Here is a 27399-nt window from a genome sequence, read left to right as displayed (position 1 = left end):
CGCTCACCTCCTGCTGTGTGGCCAGATCCTAACGGGCCACAGACCTTCCAGATCCGTGGCCCGGGAGGCTGGGGACCCCTGGGCTAGGACACTACAGGGTGGAAGCTACAAGTTGGGTACCCACTGGGCTTCCCCAGGGGAGGGACTGAGCACAGCAGGTGCTGGTGCCTGAGGCAGGGCTGCCCTGAACCTTGGGGCTCAGGTCTTCTTCCTGCTGCCTGGGGTTGGGGGGGGCAGGGAAAGTGGCCATTTGCTCCTGAGCTGGGCCTGATGAGCCTCGTGCTGCACAGCCCTGGGGGCAGGATGCAGATGGGGACCGTGGCGTGGCCACCCGGCTAGGCTCTTCCCACTGGCCTGTCGGGCTGCCCCTTGGGCTGCCGGTGTGCCAAGAGCTCGTGCTCCTGGAGCCTGGCCGTCCTCCAGTGCTGTGAGCACCATGGCCAGTCGCGGGCATGTTCGCAAGTGTCACGTGCCCTCCAAGCCCCACCAGTGGAGAAGCACGTTGGACACACGACGCCTCCAGGGACACACGTCACTCCCACAACTCTGAGGGGACTTGGCCGCGACAGGGAGGCCCCGCTCCTGGCCTCCTTACCTGGCTGCCACCACGATGGTCTTCGGAGCCGCGTAAATGGTGAAGCAGTGTGGGACAGACCGCGTGTCCTCGCTGGCTTCCACCTGCGGGCAGGCAGGGGTGGGAGTGTAGAGTGTAGCAGGGCTGGCCGAACGCAGTGGCGCGGGAGCTCTGCACTGGCCAAGTCTACGCTGACTACGGGGGCTACGGGAGGCACGAGGAGTCCCCACGCCACGGCGCCTGCCACCCAGGCGGGCGGGCGGTGGGCCACAGGGCACCCGACTACTCACCGGTGGGTCCAGCACTATTAGCTGAAAATCAAGCACAGGGAGAAACGGTGAGCACTACCGTCACCAGAGAGGGAGTCGCACAGTTCACGTCGCACACTGGGGACCAACACCTAGCATGTGCAGGTCCAGAGAAAAACCTCCGCAGATGCGTCCCGGCGGTCAGTGACTAAGTGAAACAGCTTCAGAATGACATTACCTGATCGAACCTGAAAGCACGGACAGCAAACTGCCCTCTGACCACGCGAGGCTGTCCCCGGGCTGTGAGGGTCTGACATGAGGGAGCTGACACTGGAAATGACCCATCACAGAGTCAAAGGGAAACAAGCAGGGACTCTGCGACGCTGACCACTGAGCCTGCCACTGGACATAAAAGATCTGAAATGAATGTGAGCGATGGCCGGGGAGGTGACCGAGATGTCGGTTAATGTGCAAATCCAGCCATGCACCGCATAACGTTTCAGTCAACAACAGACCACATGTAGACGGTGGCCCCCCAAGATCATTGTGGAGCTGAAAACTTCCTGTCACCTAGTGACGTCGCAGCTGCCGTACCATCCTAGCACAATGCATTGCTCCGGTGTTTGAGGTGACTCTGGGGTAAGCAAAGCTACTGTGCTGCCAGCCGTGTGAAAATACTGCCCGCAGTTACGCGCAGAGCTGACACCTGATGGTAACGTGTTTACTACGCTACGCTCTTCACCGTCGTCTCTACGGCTAAGAAGGGCTCGCTGTACAGCAGGAAGCTGCGTCGCCTGTGGCAGCCTTACACATCTTGACTATTATTTTCTCTTGTGCTTGATTTAATACATTGCATTATAAATTTAGTGCAGCCCAAGTGGACGGCGTTCAGAGTCTGCAGTCACGCACGGTCATGGCCGAGGCCGTCACACTTACCCACCACTCACTCGCTGATTCGAGCAACTTCCAGTCCCCAAGCTCTATTCACGGTGCGTACCCTATACAGCATACCATTTTTTTAATCTTTTCTTCCCACGTTTATCTTTTATACTGTATCTTTATTGTGCCTTTTCTATGTTTAGCTATATACATACTCAGCATCACCCTACAGTTGCCTGTGGCGTTCACTGCGGCCGCGGCTGCGCAGGCCGGTAGCCCAGGAGCGGCAGCTGCGCGCACAGCTCAGGGGTGTGGTAGGCGGTGCCATCTCGGCCAAGTCGCTCCACAGTGTTTGCACAACGATGAAATCACCGAATGACGCCTCTCAGAACGCGTGCCGTCATCAAGCAGCACATGACTGTCACGCAATTTCCACAAAAACCCCTATGGTGTTTTGAAAGAACATGTCCAAATGATTCCAAAACTTATTTGGCAGAATTAAATACCTGAGAATAGCAAAAAACCTTTCTACAAAGGACGAATAAGGGATGAACCTTATTCATGCTTAGGATCCCACGAATTAAGAGTGGCCATGGGCGCCAGGGCGGAGAGGGGCACAGGGCACCCAGGAAGAGCCCGAGTGAGAAACGCGGGCGGCCCACGGGTGAAGACAGCCTTCCAGACTGGTGAGGGACGAGGGCCTGACGGGGGACGGGACACTGACGGCACGGGCAGAGCTCGCGTCCCAACCGGACGTCATCCGATGCGACATTTTAGGTAGGTTAATGGAGAAAAATTAAACCATGATGCACCAGGAAACAAGGTGCTGACAAGGTCTTGGCATAGAAAGGACTTTCTGAGGCAGCACCGGGGACAGAAACCCTAAGGGAAGGAGGGACAGCTCTGACACAAAAACATCTAAATTCACTCCTTCGACAAGGACGTGCGAGATGCTCTTTTAGGAACAAGACGATCACGGTCAAGACAGTTTAAATCGCACTCCGTAAAACCAGCCTGCAGGCAACGTGAAAAGGGCCGAGGGTGGGCTGGCGTCTTTAACGTTTCACAATGTGTGTGAAGAACAGGGCACCATGGCGGCCAGAGCGACAGACACATGCGCCTCCTGGAGTGCGGTAGCGGGGGCTGCACCCCCCGCCCTGGAGAAGGTGGGGTGAACAGCCCGTGCTTCCCAGGGCTGTGGGAAAGGGGCAGATGCAGAGGCGCCTAGCGGGACGGTCAATGGGGGCAGCTGCTTGACAGCCAGGACGCAGTGACATTCGAGCCATGCACACGAGTGCACTATGCTAACACGACGCCTTCGGAGTTCATCTCAAGGGCACAGTCAAGGGTGTGGAGGGGGACAGAGACACATTGCTGTGGCTTCTGGTTCTGGAGAACCAGATGCAGCCGGCACGTCCAGTGTCGGGGACCGGTCACGGGAACGGGATGGGGCTTGGCCCCCAAACCACCGCTCACCTCAGTGAGGTGGCAGACGCACAGAAGGCGTGAGGACATTCGTGACGAATCGCTAAGCAAAACGTGCAGGTTACAGAATGGCTTGTAAAAAGGGCGGGTCCACTGTGCGACAGACACGGCCCACGCGGGGAGCTGGGGCACACGGCACACGCAGACGGTGCGCGTCCCCGCGGGATGAGCCGCTCTCGCTCCGCACTTCCAGTTGTTTCGTGTATGATGAAAGTGTCGCTTTTAACGGTACTTTAGAACACATGGAGTCTGCTTCCCGCGGCGGCGCATGAGCTCATTCGAGCCGACCCCCTTCGATCCCCTTGCTGAGCTCAGGAAGCTGAACCGCGTGGTGCGGACGCTGCCGAGGGCCCCTTGGGAGGGAGGGCCGAGGTGGGCAGGACGCCCTGAAGAAGGCAGGGGTGGAGAGCTGCTCTGGGCTGCAATGGCGGAGATGGCAGGGCAGAGTGTGGCCGGACCCCCGCCCACAGACGGGGGGCCTGGAGGGGCGCGCGGAGAGATGCTCGCTGCCGCGGGAGGCTCTGGACCAACGGCAGAGCTTTGTGGCAAGGGCTGGCCTTGGCCCGCTACCTTCGCCACTCCCAGAGACGGGGCCCAGACTGAGCGCATGGGGGGCAGATGGGAGCATGCAGACGTCTGCACGAGGGTCCTCCCTTGGCCCCCAAACAGCACCCGCCTCGGGCCAGGGGCAGCAGTGCTCACGAAGGGGAAGGGTGACAAACGAGCGTGGTAGGGTGAACAGTTTCTGCTCATCAGAGAGGTAAGCATCACGCTGCGCCTGTGACAGCGGGGGTGTGGGCGCGCCCCAACGGACTGCGGCGCAGGCAGAGTGTTCTCAGGGCGGCAGGCCCGCAACCACGGGCGGGGCCGAGCTTGTGACTCTTCATGAGGCGGAGGTGGGAAGGCACAGCAGAAGCCACGCGGGACTCAGAGCGGGGCCTCACAAGGGGTGTGCAGGGAAGGCGCTGGGCGCCGGGCTCACTGCCCGCTCCCCAGCAGAGGTGTCTGGCCATTTTACAGCTGTGAGTGTGTGCATGTGCGTGTGCGTGTGCGTGTGCGTGTGAAATAACTCCTTCCAATGCCACAAAGAACCAAAATAGTCAGCATAAGAGCAAAGAGATACAAGTATAAAATCAAAGAAGTGAAACTCTAGTCTTAAGAGTTGGTGGCTCAGCCCCCACCTGCGCAGCGCCCACCTGGGGTCCTTCACAGGGCCCGCTGGGTAGACACGGTGAGTGGGGCCTTGACCTGCAGGTGCTGGCGGTGACCCCAGGGTGCGGACGGCCCTGGGAGGGCTGTGGGGGAGCCCCGTGAGCTCCAAGACCAGTAACCACAACAGGTGGGGACAGAGCAGAGCCCGGCAGGTGCTTTCAGGTAGCGGGCCCGGACCCAGCCGCGCCCCAGCACTCACCAGCATGCCGCGGAGCGGAAGGAGACCCCGGGTCCGGAAGCGGCTGGTCCCCGAGACGCCTCTGCTCGTGTACAGCAGCATGTCTGAGAACTGAGCCGAGAAGCTTTAGATAAATACATTTTAAAAGCAAATAACACGGTTTCGACGTCTTAACTGTCAGTGGTTATCAGATATATTCGGCTTGCGGAGATTTTGGCAAAAAAGGGAATTTGACTTCATACAATTATTTCGACCAGAGACAACTGGCAACCTCAGAGACCGGTGGGCATCGGGGCCCAGCCGCCCCTCATCCAGATGGCTCGGGTCCGTATCTACCGACCAGCCGTGAGGAAGGGGGCTGACGGAGAAAAGCCGGTGGCAGCAGGGGCCCGCTGGGAGAGCCTCAGCTCCCAGAGTCCAAGTGGTGAGCAGGACACTTGGACGTGGCCGCGGCAGGGTGGACACCCTGCGGCCACAGGCACGTGGCTTTCCTATCCTCTGGCCTTTGCTCGTCCGTGGGACAGGAGCCCACAGCTAAGGAGAAGGCAGCCCCAGCTCCCGCCTGGCCATGAGGCCGCCCGCCCGCCTGCCCGAAGCTGCAGCACAGGCCCCTGGCAGGGCCGCGGCCGCCCACCTACCAGGAAGAACATCCTCTGCTGCAGGCCTTTCTTGGTGAGCTTGTGCAGGCAGCCCTCGCGGATGAACTCCTGCAAGACAGCGACGCGGTCCCTCGGGGTGGGCCCAGGGCCACGCAGCAGATGGCGGCTGGCGGGTAGGCTGGCGTCACTGTCACCGCTTACACTTCTCCGAGCCCCTCTGCAGGAGCCCAGATGCCCACATGCCCTCTGCGCCTTGCACCCTCCTCCCTCCTGCCTGCTCCTTCCGGCCAGCCGGGGCCTGGCTGGGTGCCAGCGAACTCAGTCCCCAGACTGTCTGCTGGGCGGCTGCTGCCGCGTCTCGTCACGGGCCGGCTGCGCCGAGGGCTGTCGTGTAGAGTAAATGGAATGTTCTCATTGAGAAGCTCGTGGGGACGTCAGCCATGGGGGTGACATCCGAGCTGGACTTTGAGAGGAACTGGGCAGATGCAGCTTGAGTCTGGTTGGGAGCGGGGCACACAGTTCCCTTTGGGGGTTGTGACTAACAAGCAGTATGGCAGCCAGCATCTGCTCAGCATCTACTTCCGCGAGGCAGGGGCCGAGCAGCGGACATCGGTCCCCTGGCCACTCCCAGGCCTCTGCGTCCTAGGGACATGGAGCCCAGGCCACATTCCAGCCTTGGCTCCAGAGCCCACTGGACCTGCTCGATGCCACTGCTCTTGCTTATTTGTCCTGTCAGTGACAGTGCCCTGGGGCCACCGGGTATGACACTGTGGGGGCGCTGGGAGGAACGACACGTGTAATGAGAGCCCCACCGCCCTGCAGCAGTGCCACTGCGGAGCCCTGCGGTCAGTCGACGAGCGACAGGAGGTGAAGGGGTCCTGGCCCGGAAGGCCCAGCCCAGGAGCGGAGCCTCCCGGACATCCCAGTCCTCGTTCCTCCCTTGGGACACGTGGCCCCACGTTCCCAGTGCCGTCTAAGAGGCCAGCATAGAAACAGTGCACTCGGCCACGCTCCACTACACGTATGTCTGTGTCGAGACAGGAGACGTCCCCACGCACCCCTCAGAACGTTTTCTTATGTCGACAGTGCTGAGCCAAAGCAAAAGGCATCGGTGACAGAAGGTACGCAGCCCAGCAGAGGAATACTAACACGTGGGACAGATCCGAGGGTTCAGAAATAAACCTCCACATCTATGGCCCGTTGAGTTTTGACAAGGGTGCAAAGGCAATTCAGCAAATGGTACTGGGACGACTGGATGTCACGTGGAAAAGACCGAAGTTGGGCCCCTGTGTCACACCGTCTACGAAAATGAACTCGAAATGGATCAAATCTAAATGCAAGAGTGAAAACATGTAAAACTTGCAGAAAGAGGCACAGGAGACAACTCCGTGCCTCCGCCTGCGCAGCGGCTGCTGATCTACGACAGCGAGAAAGCAGGTAGACTGGACGTCACGGAAACGAAGCCGTCTGTGCCGTAAACGACACCGTCAGCAGCGTAAAGAGACAGCCCACAACACGGGAGAGCGTCTCTGCAAGTCGCATTCCAGTAGGAGGCTGGGACCCAGCAGACACAGACCCTCACACCGCAAAGGAGAAGGACAAACAAGCCAGTTACAAGGTGAGCAAAGGGTCTGAACAGGCACTTCAAAGACGGCATACGGATGGCCAGCGAGCACACGAAAGACGCCCGACCCTCGCCGCTGGGGAAACGCAACCCACAGCCACACACCATCGGATGGCTGGAGGGGCTGCGGAAGGGAGCCGTCCCTGGAAAACCCGGCAGCTCAAAACGTTCCACGCGATCACCCACGACCCAGGAATCCCAGTCCCAGGTGTGTGCGCGGGAGAACCGCACACACGTGTCCACACTAGGACGTTACAGCGTTCACGGCAGACTGCGCGCCACAGCCGGAGAGGGAAACCCGCCCAGCGTCCGTCGGCTGATGATGGACCGGAGAGTGGCCGGTCTGCGGCGCGAGTACTGTCCAGCCTTGAAAAGGAGCAAGGCCGACACACGGCGACGTCAGGAACCGTGGAAACGTGGCGCCGGCTGGAAGAAGCCAGGCGAGAAGGCCGTGTGCTGCGAACGTCGAGGACAAGTGAGCCCAGAGACGGCATGGAGCCTGGCACGGGGAGCGGCTGCCAGTGGGCACGGGTCTCCTCCGGGTGGGAGGGGAATGTCTGCACACCCTCAAACACACTGAAACCCACTGGATGGCTTCAAGAGGGGAACCTGTGCCGTGTGACTCACATCTCTGTGCAAACAATGTGGTCGCCAGCTCGGACACATGCACACGGAGCCACTCACCCGGCCCGGGGCGATGAGGCTCTCCACGCCGACCAGGTCCCGCTGCAGCTCCGTCAGCTTCTGCAGGTTCTCCAGCCGGACCAGGCTGTGTCGGAGCATGGCGGTCATCTCCGTGATGACCGTGAGGGCATCTGTATGAAGAGGCCCCTCAGTGCAGGCACCCGGGGACGGGGAGGCGGTCACCACTCTGTGACGGGAACCGGCGTTTTAAGTCAAGGGCATGCTATCAAACCCCACACAGGGCCGCCAGCACGTTTTTCGGCTGCTGGGCATGGCCAGTGCGGGTCCCTGAAGCTGACCTGGGGCTCAAACTCGTTCGGCCCAAGCCGCTGACCGGCCAGCACTCAGCATGATAAAGGCAAAGAACGGTCTTTGTAAATAGCTGTTTACTGTTCCGGGCAAAGCGGTGTTTGTTCTTTAGGGAAAAATCACTTACTGGATTTTAAGAGCTAAATAATTTGCACCTTCGAAGCATTTATAATTTTCTTCTTGAATGGAGGAGCAGATGCCATGAAAGCGTAGACTCAGGAAGAATGTGTTCAGACGAAACACAAAACCAGACACTGAGTGGTCTTCAGAGCCCCACCCCGGGTGCAGGGACCACAGCCTCCTGTCCCCTTGCTGCAGCCAGTCATGGGGACCCTGCTATCCTCCGACGACTCCCGCTACGGCCTGGCCACGGCACCTCAGGGCTCCAGGAAATGCAGCGGGCGCTGTCCGCCCCCACCCACTCCGCCTGGCTTCTCCCCAGCCCCGCAAGTCTGAAGGGGGGCCGTGTGACTGCGGCTCACTTCCTGGAGGGGACAGCACCTGTCTCACGGCTTTAAGAGAATGAAGCCACGTGAAGAGGCACACGGGGAGATGAGTTTTCCTCCCTAAATGACAAGTTACAAGCGCCAGGGGTTCCGCTGCAGGTGCTGGCACCTGCCGTTGGCTGTGCAGGCTCCTGAGCTCAGGCCCCTCACCCGGCCGCCCCCCTGGGCCCAGCTCAAGTCTGCACAACGCTGCCAGCAGGGGCTCTCTCCACTCTGCTTGTTCACTGCAGGCCGCCTAGACCCACATGTCTACCCTGGATGGTAACGGTGCCACCTTGCCCTCGGACGCCGTGTGTGTAGAGTGCATGCTGGGAGGTCTGGCTGCCACATGGGCTCCCCATGGCCCTTGGGGAGTCTGGCACTGAAAGCTGGTGGAAGCTGGGGACGCCCTTCAGACCCGATGCAGGGCTGCTGTCCACAGTGCCACCCATGCCTGGGTTTCCACAGAACCAGCGTGACATTGATAAGCCATCAACATGCTCCTGGCCCCTGGCCAGCCCAGGCACAGCCCTTGGAAACCCTCGTGAATGAAGGACAAGATGTGGGACGACTGTCTCTAAGCCCCAACCTAGAAGTGCCCCTTTCCCCAACAGGCTCACGCTCGGGCTCCTGGGAAGCCCACCAGGCTGGTGGCATCTGCACCCCAAGGGGCCTTCGGGGCCCTGTGTGGAGTGGGTGGCAGTGGGAAGAGGCGCTGACAGCGGTCGTCAGCTGAGCGCGCTCCATCACCTGGGCCTTCCTAGCCCTCTGGGGCCGGCGGGCCGAGCAAACGCCTCCAGCTGCCAGTTACCGACGCGTGTCGTGTCCGCCATTTACAAAGCACTTTCGGAAACATGGCCTCGTTTTGTTTCTGCCTCAGCCTGCGAGCTGCACTTCACTGACGAGGAACAGTGCGTGCACGGGCGTGGCCTGCCCTGTGGCCTGCCCTGGTGACCCGAAGAGGCCACCCCTGGCCCAGCCCCCGCAGGTGGGAGGGGGCATTTTCAAGGTGCTGCATTTCTTGATTTCCCTGAAAATGCTCGGAAACGTTTGTGACGATTTGTGCTGCTTCTTTAGCAAACACAGAGCACTTGCCTTTAGAACAAAGAAGCCATCAGCATCGCATGATCCGTTTGGGTTCTCATGCATCAGAACATACCTTATTTATGCCCGTTTGTGACGACGGGGAGACCAGCTACAAGCAAACGCTGGTCTTTCGTCTTATGACGATGGCAAATTTACTTGTAAAAATCTTCTGATAGACAGTAATTTCCTGCACTAAATTTATACCACAACCAGAAGTCATATTTGTAAGTTAAAAAGATCAGAGTTTGTTCCTGTGTCCCTTTAATGCACATGAAAGATGGCAAGGTCCATCTGTGTCAGAAGCGTCTAACAGACCACACTGGCCACGTGTGTGAGATCTGCTGCCAGGGCTTTGCACAGACGAGTGACGCTGGGGAGTGCTCCACCCCGGGGCGCTTGTGGGGGGTCTGCCCGTCACAGCTCCCACTCCCTGTGACCCCCAGGACGATCGGAGGGAGCCTTTCCCTACACTGTTCGGATTTGGAACAGGGACGGTGGGGCTGAAGAACAATACTGGCCGGCTCCCCTCCATCGCGGGGAGGGGGGGCAGCGCTCGGCCTTTCTGGGGTGGAGCCCGCAGCCCCTGCGCCAGGCCCTCACTCACCGCGGCAGTCGGCGAAGTCCGGGTGTCCGGGCGCGTAGTGCCCACACAGCTGGCCCAGCAGCCGGCGGTAGTGCAGCAGTCGCTGGATGGGCTTCAGTAAGAAGGAGCTGAGAGGCAAGTAGCAGACTTTCTGGAGCTCGAACTCTTTGTACACCGCCTCCAGCTTCTTAACGCGCTTGGCTGCCTTTTCCAGCTCCATCAGGACCTCGTCGTGCCTTTGGAAGTGGCCAGTGAACTGCTATTGGGGCACAACACGGACCCTTTAGGTTAGGCGACCGGGGAGCGGGGCGAGCAGCCGGCCTATCTGGGCGGCATCTGCCGTGTGGGCGTCCAGCAGGCAAGCGGCCCAGCCCTGGTTCAGACAGGAGGGCGGGGCTGTGCACGCTGTCACGGCCACCCTCGGCTGCATCAGGGGCTCCACCTCCACCTTACAGGTGAAGAACCAGAACCGAGGCCGAGAGGGCCGGGTCTCGCCTCGTGCGACATAGCGGTGAGCTCCTGGTGGGATGACACCAGCCCGGCTCCAGCTCTGCCTCAGCACGGCGGAGGCGGGGCGAGGCAGGTGAGTGATCTGCTGTCAGAGGGAGGGGACGCTGAGGCTTCCCCCCGAGGCTTCCACCGCACCAGCCGCTCCAGGCCACCATGGCCTGATGGAGGCGCGAGGGGACGCCCTCCCCGGGAACTGTCCCACAGGTACTCCTGCGCCTAGAGCCACCACACGCACGCCGCCACCACATGCACGCCGCGGTCGGTACCTTCAGCTGACGCATGTTCCTGAGCAGCACGTCCCCGATCCGCTGACGACTGCCTGTGGCACCGGAAGGCCGTTCCCTGTACAGACGACGAGACAGTCACAACCTTGCGAAAGCTCGCGAGACTCACCCTGACAGGCCCAGTGTGACTGGCTGTCCTAGCCGGGTGCTTCGAAGGGCGAGGCCCGTCCTCGACAGAACCGGGTACGACATTTGGGCTGTTCTCTCGAAGACGGCAATCGGGGCAAAACAGGATGGCCTACCTGCACCCCGCTCTTCCCATTCTTCTGGAACGGGGTGGATAAGGGACGGTTTCGCGGCCACTCCTCCCCACACCTTCTAAGGACAGACATCAGTGAGACGCGGTCCCCGTGACCTAGCCAGTTACCAGAGCGCCAGCCGCTGCTCCAGCTCTCGCAGGAAGCCGCTGTGCAGCTCGTAGATGGGGTCGATGCTGGAGAAGAGCAGGGAGCTCAGGCCCGCGGGCAGGGCGTCCTCCTGGACCGCCGCGCTGCGGAACCACTGCGGGAGAGCTCAGGGTGACCGCGGGCCTCGGCCGGACACCCGGCGCGAACCCCGGAGGCACTGTGAGGACGGCTCAAATCAGTGCCACAGCTGTGCTCCGGGCTGACCACCAAACGTCAACAGCATGAGACGGTTCTGGATGAGAAGCTTCAAGTGGCCACGCTCCCAGTTTTACAGAAAATGGGGCCCACGACCCCAGCCGATTGGGCGTCTGACGGAAATCTGGTTCAGAGAGCAGGGCGTGTCAGCCCCGGGGCCGAGGGACGCTTCTGGGGGGCGGGGGGGTCTCCTGCCTCCAGGGAGGGTCAAGCGGCATCGAGGACACCCAAGCAAAAAGGGACGTAGGTTGCTTACCACAGTAATAACTTCCAAATCCTTCAGGTATGTTCGTTCTGTGGCGAGAATCTCCTTCGCTATGAAATAGGCCTCGTCCGCTCCCGGCCACTGCGAGAGGCACAGACAGCGTGAGCACGGGCTGTCGGCCACGATACCGTGACACCCGCGTCCTGCACAAGCGACCGGCGTCATGCGGGTTTCATCGTGATTCCCGAGGGGGTTTTCTTCTGAGTGAAAATATGAGCCCAGCTGTGTCTCCCTCACGTTCTCCTCATTGCCGGTTACTCTTTTTGAGAAGAGAATTGCTGTTCGAACACTGACACAGACTGAAGGCTATTACTGCTTTTGAGATACATCATCGTTCAGCTGTCGCTGCCAGAGGCGCAGCTGGTTGCCACACAGACCCACGAGCGTTCGGCCCGTATGAGCGATCACGCCTGACTCACGGAACAGGCGTCAGTGTGCGAGCCCGTCGCACCGGCAGAGCTCGGGGCAGCCGGGCCGGCCAGCCCTGCAGCTCTCACGCCGACCAGGGCCCGCCTGCTTGTGGGTGATGCCGGCAAGTCAGTGAGGAGGCCGCTGCGGGGGACGGGAACTCTGGGGGCGGGGATTAAGGCCCCAGGGGGGTACGAGGCCCCTGGGGAGGATGAGAACTCTCAGCAGGGGATGGGACCCCTGTGGCAGCAAGGGCCATACACTGCGCCCTGGGAACCTGGGCTCCGCACGGGCTCTCACGCTGGCCCCAGGCTCAGGCCCAGCCAGGGGCTGCGCCTTGTCCCTGGAGCATCTCAGAGAGGCCGGGAAGTCCAGCTCCAAGGCCCTCCCCCGTCCTCTGCAGCTGGAAGACGCCCCTCCTGCTCTACCCTGCACGGCCGCCCTGCTGCTCCTCCGCCCGGCTGGGGACTTTAGAGAACGTCTGCCATGCAAACACCTACAGAGCACATGCCGGCCCCAAACCGCACCTGGGACATGCCCAGGAGCAGGAGTCCCTGTCCTTGAGCTGACAGCATCCTGGGAGGAAACAGGCAAGAAGCAACACACAGGCTAATGGGGAAGCTGCCCGTCACGCAGAGACCTGTCATGGGCGCAGAGCAGGCAGAGGGGGCAGAGGGGGCGGGGTGGGCAGCTGCAGACTCCAGCAGAGCAGACAGACCGCCTCCTGGAGAGGGCGGGGCTGAGGAGGTGGTGGGAATGGCGTACTGGGACCCCGGGACAAGTCTGGCTGCTACGCTGAGAGCAGGCTGGAGGGCCCGGGCTCACCGGGAGGTGGGGCGGCAAGAGGAGGCTGGGGCCCTGGCCAGTCTCCCAGCTCAAGTTCTGCTGTTGGGGGAGGGACCAGGGGTAGAGGCGGCAAGGGTGACCGAGGCTTTGGGCCCACATGCCACAGGGCGTAGGTCAGGGAGGAAGGTCAGCGGTCAGGTTTGCATCTAGGAGCTGAAGCAGTGAGCTGGGCTGGGGGTCTGCGGCTGAGAAGGGGAGGCTGGGCCGGAGGCTGACATTGGGGCCCGTGGCTTCTTCCCTGGGCCCTGTCCCTCTGGGAAGCTTAGGAGAACTTTGGGCTGCCTGATGGGATGGAGGCAGAGACCGAGGCCTGAGGGGGGGGGGCTGGACAAAGCCCGGCCGTGAGGTGGGGGTCCTGGGCCGGAAGCCAGTCAATAACGCAGCCCCACACACGGGCACACACACAGCCTCACACACACACAGCTCACACAGCCCACACAGCACATAGACAGCTCACACAGCCTCATGCACTGCCTCACACAGCCCACACACAGCTCACACACAAAGCTCACACACACAGCTCACGCACAGCTCACGCAGCCTCGCTGACACAGCCCACAGCACAGACAGCTCACAGCACACACATGGCACACACACAGCTCACAGTACACACACAGCCTCACACAGCTCACACACAGCTCACACGGGCACACACACAGCTCTACAGCACATACACAGCTCACACAGCTTTCCAAGGTTTGGCCAGCTCACACAGCACACACAGCTCACACACAGCTCTGCTTACACAGCTCTCACAGTATACACACAGTATCACACACAGCCTCACATAGCTCACACACAGCCCCAATGAGCAAGCACACACAGCACACACACACACCTCACACAGCACACAACACAGCACACACGCACACACGGTCAGAGCTCACTGGGCTGGGACTACACAGCTCACACAGCACACACAGACTACAGCCCCACACAGCACACACATAGCACACATAGCTCACAAAGCACACTCACAGCACACACACAGCTCCGGGCCTGCTCTCGCTGAAGTGGGTGCAGGGGGCCCGGGCATGAGGGGCAGTGTGCACGGAGGCCACATGTGTCCAGTGAGGGTGGCCTGGGCGGAACATGCATCTGGTGCTCTCAGGACGAAATGCAGCGGAGTGCTAAGGTGTCTGTGACAGCTGCTCCACGTGACAGGCACCTGTGAGGCGGGGGTCCTACGGCCACTGGTGTCCCCACCTGTGATTACCGCCTCGTCCTTGAGCTCCACGCTCTCTACCTAGGCTCTTACACCTGCCTCGTACCCATCCTGATGGCAAACACAAACTGGCAGGGCGGCCACCTCCACTGGCCACCCCGAACCCGCACACCCGCCGCCTCCCCGGCGGCCACGCTCCACCTCCAGGACCCCCTCAGCCGTTAGCAGGAATGCCTCCCTGTCCCCCAGACAAGGTGGGTCCCTGGCGCTCGCCCTTAGAGCCAGACCTCCTCCCAGTCACCTGGCTGAGGGCTCCCTCGGCACCTGCCCGTTCCCACCACCCCCTGCTACCCCCTGGTGCCCTGGGTGCCACGAACAGGTACGGAAGTCCCCGAGGAGTCCCTGAAGTCCCTGAGGAGTCCCTGACCGTGATGGGAGGGTCTCAGCTGTGATTTTGCTGGGGACGCCAGTCCACCATCCCCTTTTGCTCATGGGGCGGGGGTGGGGTGGTGGTGGGGTGGGAGGCACCCTGCCCCGCCCTCAGGACCCCAGCAGCAAGCCCTCTGCCGGGGCGGCGCCCACCTTGTGTTTCGGTTCCTCCTCGTCATCGGTCCTGGCTTGGCCGGCGTCGCTAAGGACAGGGCTCAGGAGTGGGGACGAGCCCCGCTCAGCAGGGCCCAGAGCCACCTGAAACGCAGGGCTCAGGCTCAGTGGGCTCTTCCGGGCGGAGGGAGAAGGCTGAGGACTGTCCACAGAGAGGCCTGGAATTGAACGGGGCAGGGGATGGAGCGAGAAATGAGCGCGAGCCACGACGTGGGCCAGATACCACGTGGCTCCCCAGGCGTGGCCCACACTGGCCGCGCACCACCACCAGGCACTTCCTGGAAACTGTAAACAAAGCTGCTGTCACATGCAGCTCTTGCTATGACAACGCGAAAATGGAAATAGGCTGATGGCTGACCAATCCGGTGTCACAGGGGCTCTGAGGTTCTGGGGGTCCCCCTGGCTCTGAGATGCACGTGACACAATAAGCAGCACAAAGCCCGTGAGGCGGGACCATCAGGGAGCGGCACCTTCCGTGTGCTCGAGACATCACGCTGATGCTGACATACCTGGGAAGGTGCCTGTTTAGGCCACGGTCATTAATCATTCACTTGAAAAACTGAGTCTTATAAGATGGCAACTCTTTATACTGTTTCATACTTCTCTGAATTTTTCATTAACAAAGATTTTATATTTTGGCTTTCTAGAACTATACTACAAAAGTAATTACTTAAATTTTTTCCCTTTTTAAAAGAACGTTTGCTTTCGACTCGACAGAAGCCAAAATTCGGGGCTAGTTCTACAAAGGCTTACGATAGGCATATCCCATCATACACTTTGTAATAAAGACATTCTTATCCGTTCGGTTCTGAGTTTACTTCTAACATTTTTCAGCGGGACACCGGTGACTCTTAAGTGTCCTATTTTAAAGATACCACTAAAGCAGTTCCATAAGAGAAGTGTAACTGCTTCTAAAGTGTCTTAAGACAGCTGCCTTAGGGTTCCCAGCGTGGGAAACCCAAGCCTCCATCACTTCTAACCATGATGCAGGTGACAAGTAACTTGACTTGAATCCATGGTGCCCGCCTGCTCCACCCACAGCTGGCTTCAAAGCGAGACCCGCCACGGCCGCGGCTGGAGATCTCGGATGCAGGCGCCTGTGGTGACCCGCTCCTGGGTGGGCACCAGCAGCTGCACTAACCCCCCCAGCGCAGCCCCATGGCTGGAGGGGCCCTTATTTTCACATTGACAATCTGGAGTGCGGGACCCCACTGAGGTACTTCGGAGCTAAGCCGCCGGCGCTGAGACGCCAGAGCCTTCCTCTGGGATCTCTGACAGGAAACGTTCGTTCCCATTAGAAATCCCGGACAGAAAAAGATGTGGCATTACTAAGGACCAGGTTGTTAGAACTTGCTTTTCTCACACATTTAAAAGATGCTGAGCAACCTTAAAAGATCATAGGACTCCTAACCGCCCCCGCCCCCCGCCAGGCCTTACCCAGACTTAGTCAGCTCTGAAGGGCTCGAACCCGGGCTGCGGGCTGGGCGCTGGGCCCTGGAGCACGGGTCACGCCACAAGAGCTCTCTGGCCTGGGCCCAGTGCAGGGTAATGGCCGTCAGGCTAGAGAACACGCTGCCAGAGGGTGGCCCCTCGGTAGGGAGAGGGACCCCCCTGCAGGACAGACTGCTCACCTGGGAGACTGAGTCACCATCTGACGCTATCATTGTAGGTTCTACTTCACGAACACTGTCAACTCACAATTAGCAAACAGATTAAAAAGTACCACAGGCTGCTATTAAACATTTGTTTTATTAAGTCTGTCAACTACAGCAACACATTATAAACCATGCCTACTTCGAATTCTGTAAACACAGACCCTACAGATAAAGTCAACAAGGCTGTGGGAAATATGTTTTCAAGAGAGTGGTCCGTCGAGGTGCTTCGCGTGTACACCCCGTGTTCCCATGCCCCATCCTGCGTGGGCCCGTCTATCGTGTGTGAGTCACTGACATACACTGCATACCGAGAAGACAAGTGTGGGGCCGTGGCTCTGCAGGCGTGTTCTCCGGAAGTGAGGTCGTGCAGCCCCAGCTCTGCTGTCTGGACTGTGGGACAAGGAGAAGGGTGCTGAGCCCTAGGAGACCTCGTCTAGGTTGGAAATGCACATTAGGATGCGTGGATAAAGAGCAGGTGTCGTAAGAATTTTTGAAATGCTACACATCAAGTTTTAGGCATCACAGAACGTGCTTAGCCCTCCCTGGTGCGGTAAAGAATTAATCTTACGTATCTGTAAACCAGAGCCGTGTCCCAGAAACACAGTGAGAAAGCCAGCGTGCTTTGTCACGAGCGCTCGCCGCGGACCGTGCAGACGCGGAGGGGCGTGCTCCGGCACCGCCGCGCTGGCTCCTTCACGCGTGCTGAAGGCGCTCCTCAGTTCCAGGACCGGGCTACGTAAAACGGACCGACGCAAACAGTAGCCGTGTCCCACCAGCCCCGTGCCTCGCTGGAGTGGGCCCCAGACCGCCCGCCCGTGCTCACAGGCAGGCTGCAAGCTACAGGGTTCCATCGTCTCCAAGAAACACCTAGAGCTCTTGTTTCCGGTTATTCGTCAGCAGCGAGCAGCTCCGGCAGCTTCCTCTGCGGCATTCGTTACTGCCATTCTAGATACTCGTAATTTTTGAAATGTCGTTTTAAAAAGCGCTGTGTCATACTTTGTGCTTATCATCACTCTATTCATTTGGCTAGGGCACTAAAGACAAATACCACGTTTAGAGGAGAGTTGAGCTAACTTTTATTTTATACCTTTCAATTTTCTTCGAATCCCTATAAAAAACAATCTTGACAATTTTTGTCCAATAGTGGAGGAAGAATCAGCTCCAGTTTGGAAGATTCAAGGTCAATTTTGAAGGTCAGCACGATAACAGGAGATAAAAGATCTAGAAACTCCTTTAACTGGGACAATGGCTCACTAATCCCACTAGAAAAGGAGGGGGCTGAACCGTCTGAAGAATCTGGGTAGATGTGGGCTCGCCGAGTCAGCAGGAAACTGTTCTGGGCTCCAGTTCTGGGCTAGACGGTTATGAGTCGCTTCACACAAAATCTGGCTCGCAAACAAAAGGCTGGAGCTACCGAGGGGCCCGACCCCCAGCTCGCCTGCCACTGTCTGCCCTGCAGAGCTCGCTCCCTGCTGGTCTTCTCCGTCTGCACCGCAGCAGGCAGCCTTCCCGTGGGGCTGTGAGGCCTCCACGAGGGGACACCTGTGAAGCTTGGAGTGGGTGCCCGGCACACAGGGCCCACACGCTAGACGTGGCTGTGGTGACCTGGTGTTCGGAGGGTGACATCAACATGTACGTGCTCCGAAGAAGCATTTTCCAGAGTTTTTTCTTTTGTTCTGGGTAATCAAGACTCTTTCTTATTAGAAGAGGCAGGCGCCCTACCCTACAGCACGGTGACACTTTGGGCCACTTGCCTGGGGTGACCCTCTGTGCCTGTGCACGCGTCGGGATCCAGGGAGCCCTGCGTCTGTTCTAACGAATGACACATTTTGCCTAAAATTCTGAGAAGCTGTTGACCTACGGATCCTCTGAACTATTGGAACGATGATGGTAAGGTCCCTCAAACAAATGATCCACATAAACTAAACAGTCTGTGACAGTCATTGGGAAAGAAATGTGATCTAACATGCGTCAAACGTCAAGCTCATACGGCCTTTGCCTGCCTGCCTGACTGGTCGGCCTGTGGGTCTAATAGAGACGAGCTTCTGAGCAGTTTCTTGAAATCTGGGTTGATCACTGAGGTGCCACTTGCTTGTGGCACCACTTCATCCCTGGGGGGCACTGGTGGCCTCACTGGGGGCAGGCCACCTCATGCAGAAGGGGCTGACACCTGTGACTCAATGCTCTCTCCTCCACCTGGGGGGTGACCAACCCAGGGTTCTGGAGAGTTTGTGTCAACGGGTGCTTTTCTAGAAGGCTGCTGCCACCTGGCCCTGCTCCAGTACGAGACAGAGCACAGATACCTTCCACCTCTGGCCACACAGGGTGCCAGGCACCTTGAAACCCAGGGAGCAGCCTGGAGGGAGGCGAGAAACCTTTCTCACAGGCCGCCGAGCAGTGGTGCAGTACCCACCTTACGGTCCATGCCCCATTCGGCCGAGGGGGAAGCCCAAGTTCAAAGCCGGAGTGCGGCCGTGTCCGGGACCTGGGCAGCGGCTGCGCCTTGGGTCAGGGGCTTACTCTGCAGGCTGGGCTCCAGCCGTGAGGCGGAACGGCAATGATGGCCCTGTCTCCGGAATCGAGAAGCCAGCAGCATGTGTTCTGTGCACAGCGCGAGCCCAGGGGCCACGTGGGTCACCTCCAGTGCTGCAAACCACGCTGCCCTCGGCCAGCGCCCCAGGCCCAGTGCAGAGCCCAGGGCAGCAGAGCACACGACATCCAGGGTGCGCCTGCCCTGCCCCCGCCGGCCTCCGAGGGGCAGCGTCTGCCACGCCTGAGGCGACGGACAGCCCCACGCCTGTCTGTTGCTCAGAAGCCTATGAAGTGAGAGACGTCAGGGAAAACGTAAAACAAGTGACGTAGCTATTTCGGGATTCATTTAACACGTGACATAATCTTTAATTATGTAAATCAAAACCGTAGCAAGTAGAGGAAAAGAAAGCTAAAAAGCTCGTTTAAAAATTCATAGTAAATGTTTCCTCATTTTATTGAATAAACAAAGGTTCTGAATGAGTACATATCTGCAGCTTCACAAATGGCACTTCCCTGGAAAACGAGCTGCATGAGTACCACGGACCAGGCAGCGCAGCGTCTCTTTCAAGAATGAACAAGTTCAAATGCATCGCGAAACGCCAGTTCCTTTTCTCCTCTCTCCTAGGGGAACATGCAGCGTTCGGCAGGAGAAAAGCACCAGGGACACTGGAGCACGGCCACCACGGACGAGAGGCCGACAGGGGGCGCCGCGGCCGCGACGAGCTCTGCACCTTTGCGACCAGGGCCGGGCAGACCCCGGCAGAGTGAGACCGACCCCAGGCCTTGAGAACAGACTGAAACCCGCGACTCTGAGCGCCCGAGGGAGCACGAACCCTCTCGCCTGGGACGCGGCTCTCTGGCCGTGGGTTCAAGCTCCGTGAACCAGGAGGGCACGAGCGTACGTGCAGACGCAGGGATGGGCACCGAAACGCGGGGCAACGGCTCGTGTGCCGCAGGCGTGTGCATCGCACGGGCGTGGCCGTGGCGCGTGGGGCGCTCACAATCACTCCTGCAGGGCGGCACGGGCGGGAGCCGCGCTGGAACCGGAACACGCCCCACAGCGAAGCGACGAAAAGGACTTTGCGAAACCACGGCAGGGAAGACGCAGCGACGGACTCGGAGGCTCTGCACTCCGGACTGCGGGGGCCAGCTCGCCGCACTCCCGGAAGCCGACCGCTCGCTCCCAGAGCTCCCCTGGACCGGGGCGGCCGCCGCCCGAGCACAGCGATCTCGCCAGCACCAGGCCTGAGCTCTCGCACCCCGGCTCACGCGGACTGCCTGCCCTCCGGAAACTTAGACACGACCAGACTTGACAACTAATGACAATAAATACTCTGCCTAGAGCGGAGCGTATTATTGGAAGTGACTTAATGGGGACAACAGGTACCGCCTGCTGGGGGCCTTGCAGGGTGGGACGGCTACAGGACTGCTGTCAGCTGGCTACACCAACACGCCCGGCCCTCCTGTCCCATGCAAGGCCCTGGATCTCACTAAGGAGATCAACGGATTAAGAAAGAAACCCGTCCACGCTTAGCAGGCACTTTTCAACTGCACACTCTCGCAATCTGGCTGCTGATGTGAGAAGTGTGGTTACAAGTCTACGTGTTTTATTCAAGTGTGAACGAATGTCCTGTAATCTGGGTACATGGGACCCCCCTCCCCAGGTGGTGTCGCTGCATAAGCACAAGGGCTTTTCACGATCAGCAGCCACCTGAAAAAAGGGGAGGCCGAACGTGCCTCGACCTGAACCGCTGTGGACGTGTGAACACCTACTACAGCGACCTCCTGGTATGGGGAACGGCGTCACTGCCTAAGCCACCTGCCACCGGCAGCAGAGACGCGAGCAGGCCCCCGCGGCCCTTGGGCTCACGTCCCCGTGCATCCCAAAGAACTCCTTCTGGATGGGGTCACAGCCCACTCGGAAGTGCAGGGGGCACCCTGAGCAGTGACTCCACAAAAGCTACGGCTGGCTTTTAAACACACGATGTTGCTGTAAAGGAAGAGCCATAAACTCGAACTATCATCGCCGCTCTGGGGAGGGAAACCTGTCAGAAACGTCTCCAGGTCTCCCCAGAAAGCTGAACCTGAACGTGGCGCCTTCCCCAGCAGCGCCCACAAAATGACTGGGGCGCCGGCTTGCTATGCAGCTGTGTCGTCCTACATGCTGCCCCACGGAGGCGCCGGCCGGGTGGGCTGTGGGACGGTGGCTAGTGTGAGTGAGGGGTGAGTGGTCAGCATGGCTCCAGGTCCAGCCTGCCGCAGGGGCCTGAGGGGCAGGCAGACGACGGCATAGGCTGGCCAGACTGCGGGACATGAGGCAGGACCACTAGCTTCTTCCCCAAGTCACTGGCACAGTGGGGGGCTTCTAAGTGACAGAGACTTAGGCGCTACTGGCCACATGCGGCCAGCAGCTGGTCTTTGGATTTCGACTTGAACAAATCAATCAGTGACAGGCACTTTGGACGGCCAGGCAGCTTCAGAGTGTCCTCGGCATGTGACGGCGCCGGGGACGCCGACACTGCGTGACGTCTGTGTGGGGCTACACGCGGCGGCGTCCTCACGTCTCAGACATGTAGAGAGTTTGGGAACGCCGCTGGTGTGCCAGGCACCCGCTATGAAATGCCACAGCACAAAACGTGAAGGAAAAGGGCTGGTGGGCGACGTGGGGGACGCTGAGTGGGGACACGGGTTCGTTCGCTCCACCCCTTTCCACTTTTGTATACTCTGAAAACTTTCTGAACAACAAGCTAAAAATTCACCTCTCCAAAATAAAGTTTCGCTGAGGAAACAGAAACACCCCGCTCTCACGCGAAGGCCTAGGAAGACGTCGGAACAGAATTCCTTTAGAATCCGCAGGACGAGAGCGTGACAGGCATCACCCACCACCTCTGACCTGCTGCCCAGACACTAGGGAGGGTCCCCCTAAAAAAAAAGACAGCTTGGTTGGTTTGGAGCACCACTAGGGACAACGGATGTGGTGGTGGGGGGGGGCACGGGGCAGCTAGGCCCAGGAAAAGCTCTCCGCCACACGAATCCGGTCGCTTTCTCAGTGACACAAAGGGAAAACAACGTCCCGAACACACTGTTCTAATCAGTGAGTCCTAACAGCACCCCGTTTACCAGCCCAGTCACATAATCTCTTCGGAGGTCAGTCTGCCAACTGAGAACCCTGCCCAGCGCCTCCATCACTAGAGAGGTGGCCTGCAGAGTGAGGGCGGGGCAAGTAACAGTGGTACCCGCCGGGCACCGGGCCGGCCACCACGGCCAGCTGGGGCTGAAGCCACGAAAACAGGAGATGACTAGCCACATGCACCTCTCCCAACACTGGCATCAGATCAATGCCAATGAGAGACCGACCCTCGCCGGAGTCATAGGGGCGTCGAGTCCTGGGCGCACAGTGTGGCTGCAGCAAGCAGCCTCGTACCGGAGCACTGGCGGGAGGCTCAGAGCCGCACAGGACATCAGGGAAAAACTTATTTAAACGGGGCGTTGCTCTACTAAATAGTGCCAGAGGGATGGAAAACACACTCCAAAGACAAAGCCCAGCCTGTGGACCGGACGAACTCGGCAGTGTCCGTCTGGGACTGCTGCCGCGCCACGTGCCAGTGGCTTCTCTCCGAAGTCCGCAGATGGACACGTCCCTCCGTGCTCTGGGCACTGGCCCCGCCCAGCACACGGGTGCCAACCACAGCACCGCGGGCAGCGGCCAGAGAGAGTGGGTCACAGCGCGTAGAGAAATGCCACTGCCCCTCAGGGAGGGGGCCCCTCGGTGTCGGCGGCTTTCTGGATGCTTATTCCTTCTAGCGAACGGTCCACTCTGTCAGTCCAAGGCACGGCTCCCTGGTTCCGCTTTCTCTGCAACCACGTACCTATCACGCCCCAAGTACACCGCACAGAAGACAGTTCAACTGCATTTTAAACCAATACCTCTCCAAGCCCAGCATCTACACATAGCACTATGTCTGGGTCTAAGTTATTAAAGGGACGACGCCTTTGGCACTGAGGCACCCTGGGACACCCAGGGACCCCGCCGGGCGCAGCCACAGACCAGCACGCAGAGGCTGCAGCCTCCACTGTTGTTCCCAGGGCTTGGCTCCCTCGAGACTTTGAGCCCTGGCTGGACAGGGCAAGCAGAGCCTCCACCCTAGCTAATCTCAGCAGCGTGCCTCGTCTCAGACCGCAGCACCAGAGGCAGACGGCACGCGTCCCGAGGGCCTCCAACAAGGCCGTTATGCTCACGATGGGCAGCACCAGCTTCCGGCTGCATCAGAGCGCACACCAGAAACATAAAGCTGCAGACTCACTGCCCAGCTCTGGGAGGAGGAGCTGGAAATACTCATCCATCCCCAACTTGCTGCATAGTCTTAAACACCATTCACAGTGGAAGTTTTCATCTGTGACATTCAAAAGAATAAGCAATCAGAGAATTAGGAAAAGAAAGAAGCCCTAGCCATGGACACTGAAAGCCAACGACCTGCGCCCTCAGGGCACTGAGCAGGTGGAGGGTCCCTGCAGAGGAGCTGCGAGTGGTCAAGACAGGTTTTGGTCTATCTGCTCTCCTGGACTCCAATTCTTTACATTGTTCTGCAAATCAAAAATCACTCTCTCCCCACTGGTCTGTGCGAAAGGGGTGCTGAAATAGAGGCTCGTGTCTATGGGGGCCTCGGAGCCCCAGGAGTCCGTGTCGGCGCTACTGGAGTCCTCGGCCGCCGTGGGGGGGTAGCTGAGCTGCTCTAACTGGTCGATGATGTCAGAGAACTGGAAGGCCGAGCTAGCCTCGGAGCGCACTGAGTGGGCTGGGAAGTTGGCCAGGGAGCTGGCCTCCGAGCGGCCGGCGGAGCTGGGCGTGTGCGCCGAGCAGCCGTGCAGCGGGAGGTTGCTGATGGAGCTGCTCCCGGACGGGCTCAGCAGGCTCTGCATCAGGCTGGCTTGTGCTTTCACCTCGAACAGCTCCGAGGTGTCTGAGGGGTGCATGTCACCCCCAAAGCCACCGTCTCCCTCAAATGCGAAGCCTTGCCCTACGTCCACGGGCGCTGCCCCAGGGGAGTACCTATCTGGGCTGCACAGGGCAGAGCCTGGGCGAGCACGCAAAGGGGCCACGCCGCCATACGGGAAGGAAAACGCCTCAGAGCCTCCGGCAAAGAAAGAGATGTCTGCCGGGTCGTCATCTATGAACTCCTCAGACACCTGCAGCTGGGCGTTTGTCAATGTGAAAACAGGGGTGCCTCCCCCGCCCGGCCGGCCACCCGGGCGTGTCCCCCTGGAGAGGCAGGAGCCCGTGGCCAAGTCGCGCTCCCCATGGTCGTCTTCCCCAGGGGCTCTGCGCCCCCCGCCGGCCCCCACTGCACCTAGGCCCGTGGGGCTACGACCCCTCACGGCGCGACCGGACCCAGCACCTTGACGAGGCTGGAGCGCAGGGTGCCCGCGGGGCGGTGCCTGTCCTGTGTCGAGGCCTTCCAGCGCTCGGCCGCCCCGCTCTGCCGTGGGCCTCTGGAAGCGGGGAGCCTGGGGCTCCGTTGGGGAGCTGCCACTGTCCTCGAAACTGGGTGGGCTAGCAGGGGCCAGCGGGGATGGAGGGGCCGAATAGACGGAGGCATCTGCTGAAGATGGGGACACGGCTGTCGTCACACCCTCGGTGAAGGAGATGCTCTGGGTATCACAGTGAAGAAAAGCAAAACAGGAGAGAAAAAGAAAAACTTAACAGATTTCCTTCGGAAGGTTGCAAAGCTAACGAGGCCCTAGTCGGCACATCCACACGCGGCTGCCCGGACTCGCCCCACTCGGAGCGGGGGGCTGGGGAGGGACGCGCTGCAGAAGGGCCCCGGCCGCACACGGCCCGACACGGGTCACCACCCCACGTGCGTGAGCGTTGACAGCACAGAGACCTCCCCCGCTGACAACTGGCGCGCGCGGCCCCCGCCCACCGCGCGAGGCTGTTTTTGGGTTTTCATCATTTCCTCACGGGGAAAGAGAGTTAGACAGGCCTCAAGCCGTTCCTGTCAGCACACGAGACCCTACAGCACAGCACGGACAGCGGTCAGAAGGTCAGCGCCAGCAGGGGCGCGCGTCGGTGCATCCACCTCAGCGAAGACTGTGCGTGTGTCCCTGCCTGTGCGGCTCCGGCTCCGGAGCGGGAGGGAATCCCGGAGGGGCAGTGGCCAGAGAGGCCAAGCGGCCATGCTGCACTCGCTGCCCCTCGGGCCCCCTGCCCGTGTCCTCGCTCACGGCCCCACATACGGGCACGAAGTGAGTCCTCCCTACTGCTTATGCCACGTCTCACGCGTCACTGAGACCCAGGCGTGCCTCCAGAAAGCCCTGTACCGTGTGGCACATGCATCACAGAGGGTGCTCGTGTGCCGCAGCCCCTCACAGGCCGAGGCCGTGGCGGGGGCACGGCCACCACTGTGTAGAAGCAGGGCGATCTGTTTCCGCATGTTAATAACATCACTTTTTCTTGATCGTTCAACCATATTCAATATCCTCTTGTTGCTTTTAAAAGACAATATCAGAGAACTAAAGACTTAAATGTAAGTTTTAGATAATTTGTACTATTTTACACTATTCATAAATCTGAACTTTGTTAAAAAATAAAAAGAAATTATTCATTTCAACTGATCTAAGAAGTCATGCCTAAATAGGAAACATACCTAGAAAAGTTAAAAAATGTTTTTATTTAAAAGACTCAATTAAAAAAGTGGGACACATAGCTTTAATGCAGTACATGTTCAGCTTCTGGAAATACTTTAACAGTATAAATGACAAACTGTCAATAATTAACAATGGGCAGACATAAAAAATTATAAATAGTAAACCGATCGCATCGCTGAGACGGTGTGTGCCACGGTGCCGCTTACTCCTCCTGCCCTTTTTCTCCGTGCATCTATTTGTCTTAAATAAAAATGAGGATCATATTACGTAGGCCGCTTTGCAGCCTGCTACTTTCAAGTATCAGCATATGGTCACACTAGTCTTCTAAAACAAGTTTCATGGCTCTTGAGCAGTCCGTCAAATGGACCGCCGCACAGACATGGCTGTCGGGGACTCCGGTTCCTAGGGTCCCACTGTGCTGCCCATCAGCACACGAAACTTTGTCTTTACTTAGGACTCCTTTCTGCCGACAGAGTGCCAGGATTGGAACTGCTGTGTATACGACACAACTAATTTTACGACTCTTGTTAAAACATCGCCAAATTATTTTCTAAAATAACGTACTGCGTACGTTCTAGCCACGAGGACTAACCTGCTTTGGCAAGTCCGTGGTCAGGGCACGGGTGGACATCTGAGTCCTGCTGTGTCTTCTGTGAACAGAGAACAAACTGTGAGCCAGCAAGCCCTCCTCTCCTGATCCCGGGTTTTAAAGCAGCCCCTGCCGTGCCCGTGCACCCACAAAACGCAGCCCAGGCTCTGATGACAGGCCATACGGCACCTCACTAGAAATGGGCAGGATAACAGAAGACAAGGATTCGAATGAAAAATAAATATCCCAGAAGAGGTGAAACTGTCTTCCCACTGAAGGAACAATTCCACATGCAAAGAAACAGTGTGAATTTTCAGATTCAGAGTTTACCAAACTATGTAAAAACATTACATATGAGCTGAGCTATACAGACTAGAAGCTAAAAGTAATATCTGTACCTGTATAAAGATATCACGAATCCATCATCTTAAAAAAATAAACAACTCAAGTGTCAAAATACATGTTTATGTATTTGAAATGAGTTTTATTCCAATAATGGTTAAAAATACTTAAAATAGCACATCCGAAAGCGTGCGCTTTACATCACGACGACCATGGAGCTCACCTCTCATATGGAACCCTCCTCATCCCACCGTCTTTGACGTGATCTACGAGCTGCTTCTGAGTTCTTCCACTGTCAATAAAGGTTCAGGGTTTAAAGAAAAGAATCCACAGCAATCCACAGCATTACTTCACGAAGGCCAAGGCCAGTACGTCTCGCCCTCCCATTATGACTTTACAGCGCATTTAAAGCTACGCTCTGTGGTGAGGCGAACAATTTTCTAAACGAAGCTTTTAAGCCGGTTTTCCCCACTATTTATTTGACGTGCTGTCTCCTGTTTCACAGTGGCTGCCTTCTGTGTCCTCCTCCGACATGTCTGACAATGCTTTTTCCCGACTAGACTATTTCTGTCCTCAGCCGCACCAAGCAGTCAGCGTCCCGCGTGGCACTGTCCCACCTGTATCTGAAGGACGAGCCCCTGCTGAAGAAGACGGCTTTGGCTTTCGGCTTAGGTTGGTCAAAAAGCCTAAAGAAGGTGTGATACTCCACACAGATCTTCCAGAAGTTCTTACATTCATCTCTACTGCCCAACAAGAATTCCAGTGTGTCCTGGTAAGGTCCCTAGAAACAAACACAAAGGTTCAAGCGACTAATTCAAGAATAACATTTAGGAAGCAGTGTAGACAACAGGCTATTCCAAAGTCAGAAATTAGGAAGACTTTTTTCCTGAAAATTGTTTATATAGACTTCTGGTTCCATTTACATTTAAGAGAAGAAAAACACAGTGTCTGTGTCTGTGCACCCATACCCACTGTGAAATCCCCAGAGAAGTGCAGCCGCTCAC

General features: G+C 58.5%; 1 protein-coding gene across 3 annotated transcripts in view; it reads right to left on the bottom strand.

Annotated features, from left to right (window-relative positions):
- The window catches only part of FARP2 (FERM, ARH/RhoGEF and pleckstrin domain protein 2), an 87372-nt gene that overhangs the window by 3065 nt on the left and 56908 nt on the right, over positions 1–27399 (bottom strand). Inside the window, exons 10-23 of one of the 3 annotated variants that reach the window (XM_039861145.1) lie at positions 27013–27176; positions 26619–26687; positions 26057–26114; positions 24213–24465; positions 14609–14787; positions 11599–11688; positions 11108–11241; positions 10723–10798; positions 9968–10205; positions 7484–7614; positions 5215–5283; positions 4598–4687; positions 865–885; positions 596–678 (exon numbers count right to left, since the gene is read on the bottom strand). In XM_039861145.1, the coding sequence (XP_039717079.1) occupies positions 596–678; positions 865–885; positions 4598–4687; positions 5215–5283; positions 7484–7614; positions 9968–10205; positions 10723–10798; positions 11108–11241; positions 11599–11688; positions 14609–14787; positions 24213–24465; positions 26057–26114; positions 26619–26687; positions 27013–27176 (1655 nt within the window). Of the gene's footprint in view, positions 1–595; positions 886–4597; positions 4688–5214; positions 5284–7483; positions 7615–9967; positions 10206–10722; positions 10799–11107; positions 11242–11598; positions 11689–14608; positions 14788–24212; positions 24466–26056; positions 26115–26618; positions 26688–27012; positions 27177–27399 lie in introns of all 3 variants that reach the window. The other 2 variants (XM_039861137.1, XM_039861154.1) reach the window with 2 other exon arrangements.

This window comes from Pteropus medius, unplaced genomic scaffold (assembly GCF_902729225.1).
Source record: "Pteropus medius unplaced genomic scaffold, Ma_sr-lr_union100, whole genome shotgun sequence".
NCBI classification, from domain to species: domain Eukaryota; kingdom Metazoa; phylum Chordata; class Mammalia; order Chiroptera; family Pteropodidae; genus Pteropus; species Pteropus medius.
This window is presented reverse-complemented; position numbering and strand designations above follow the sequence as displayed.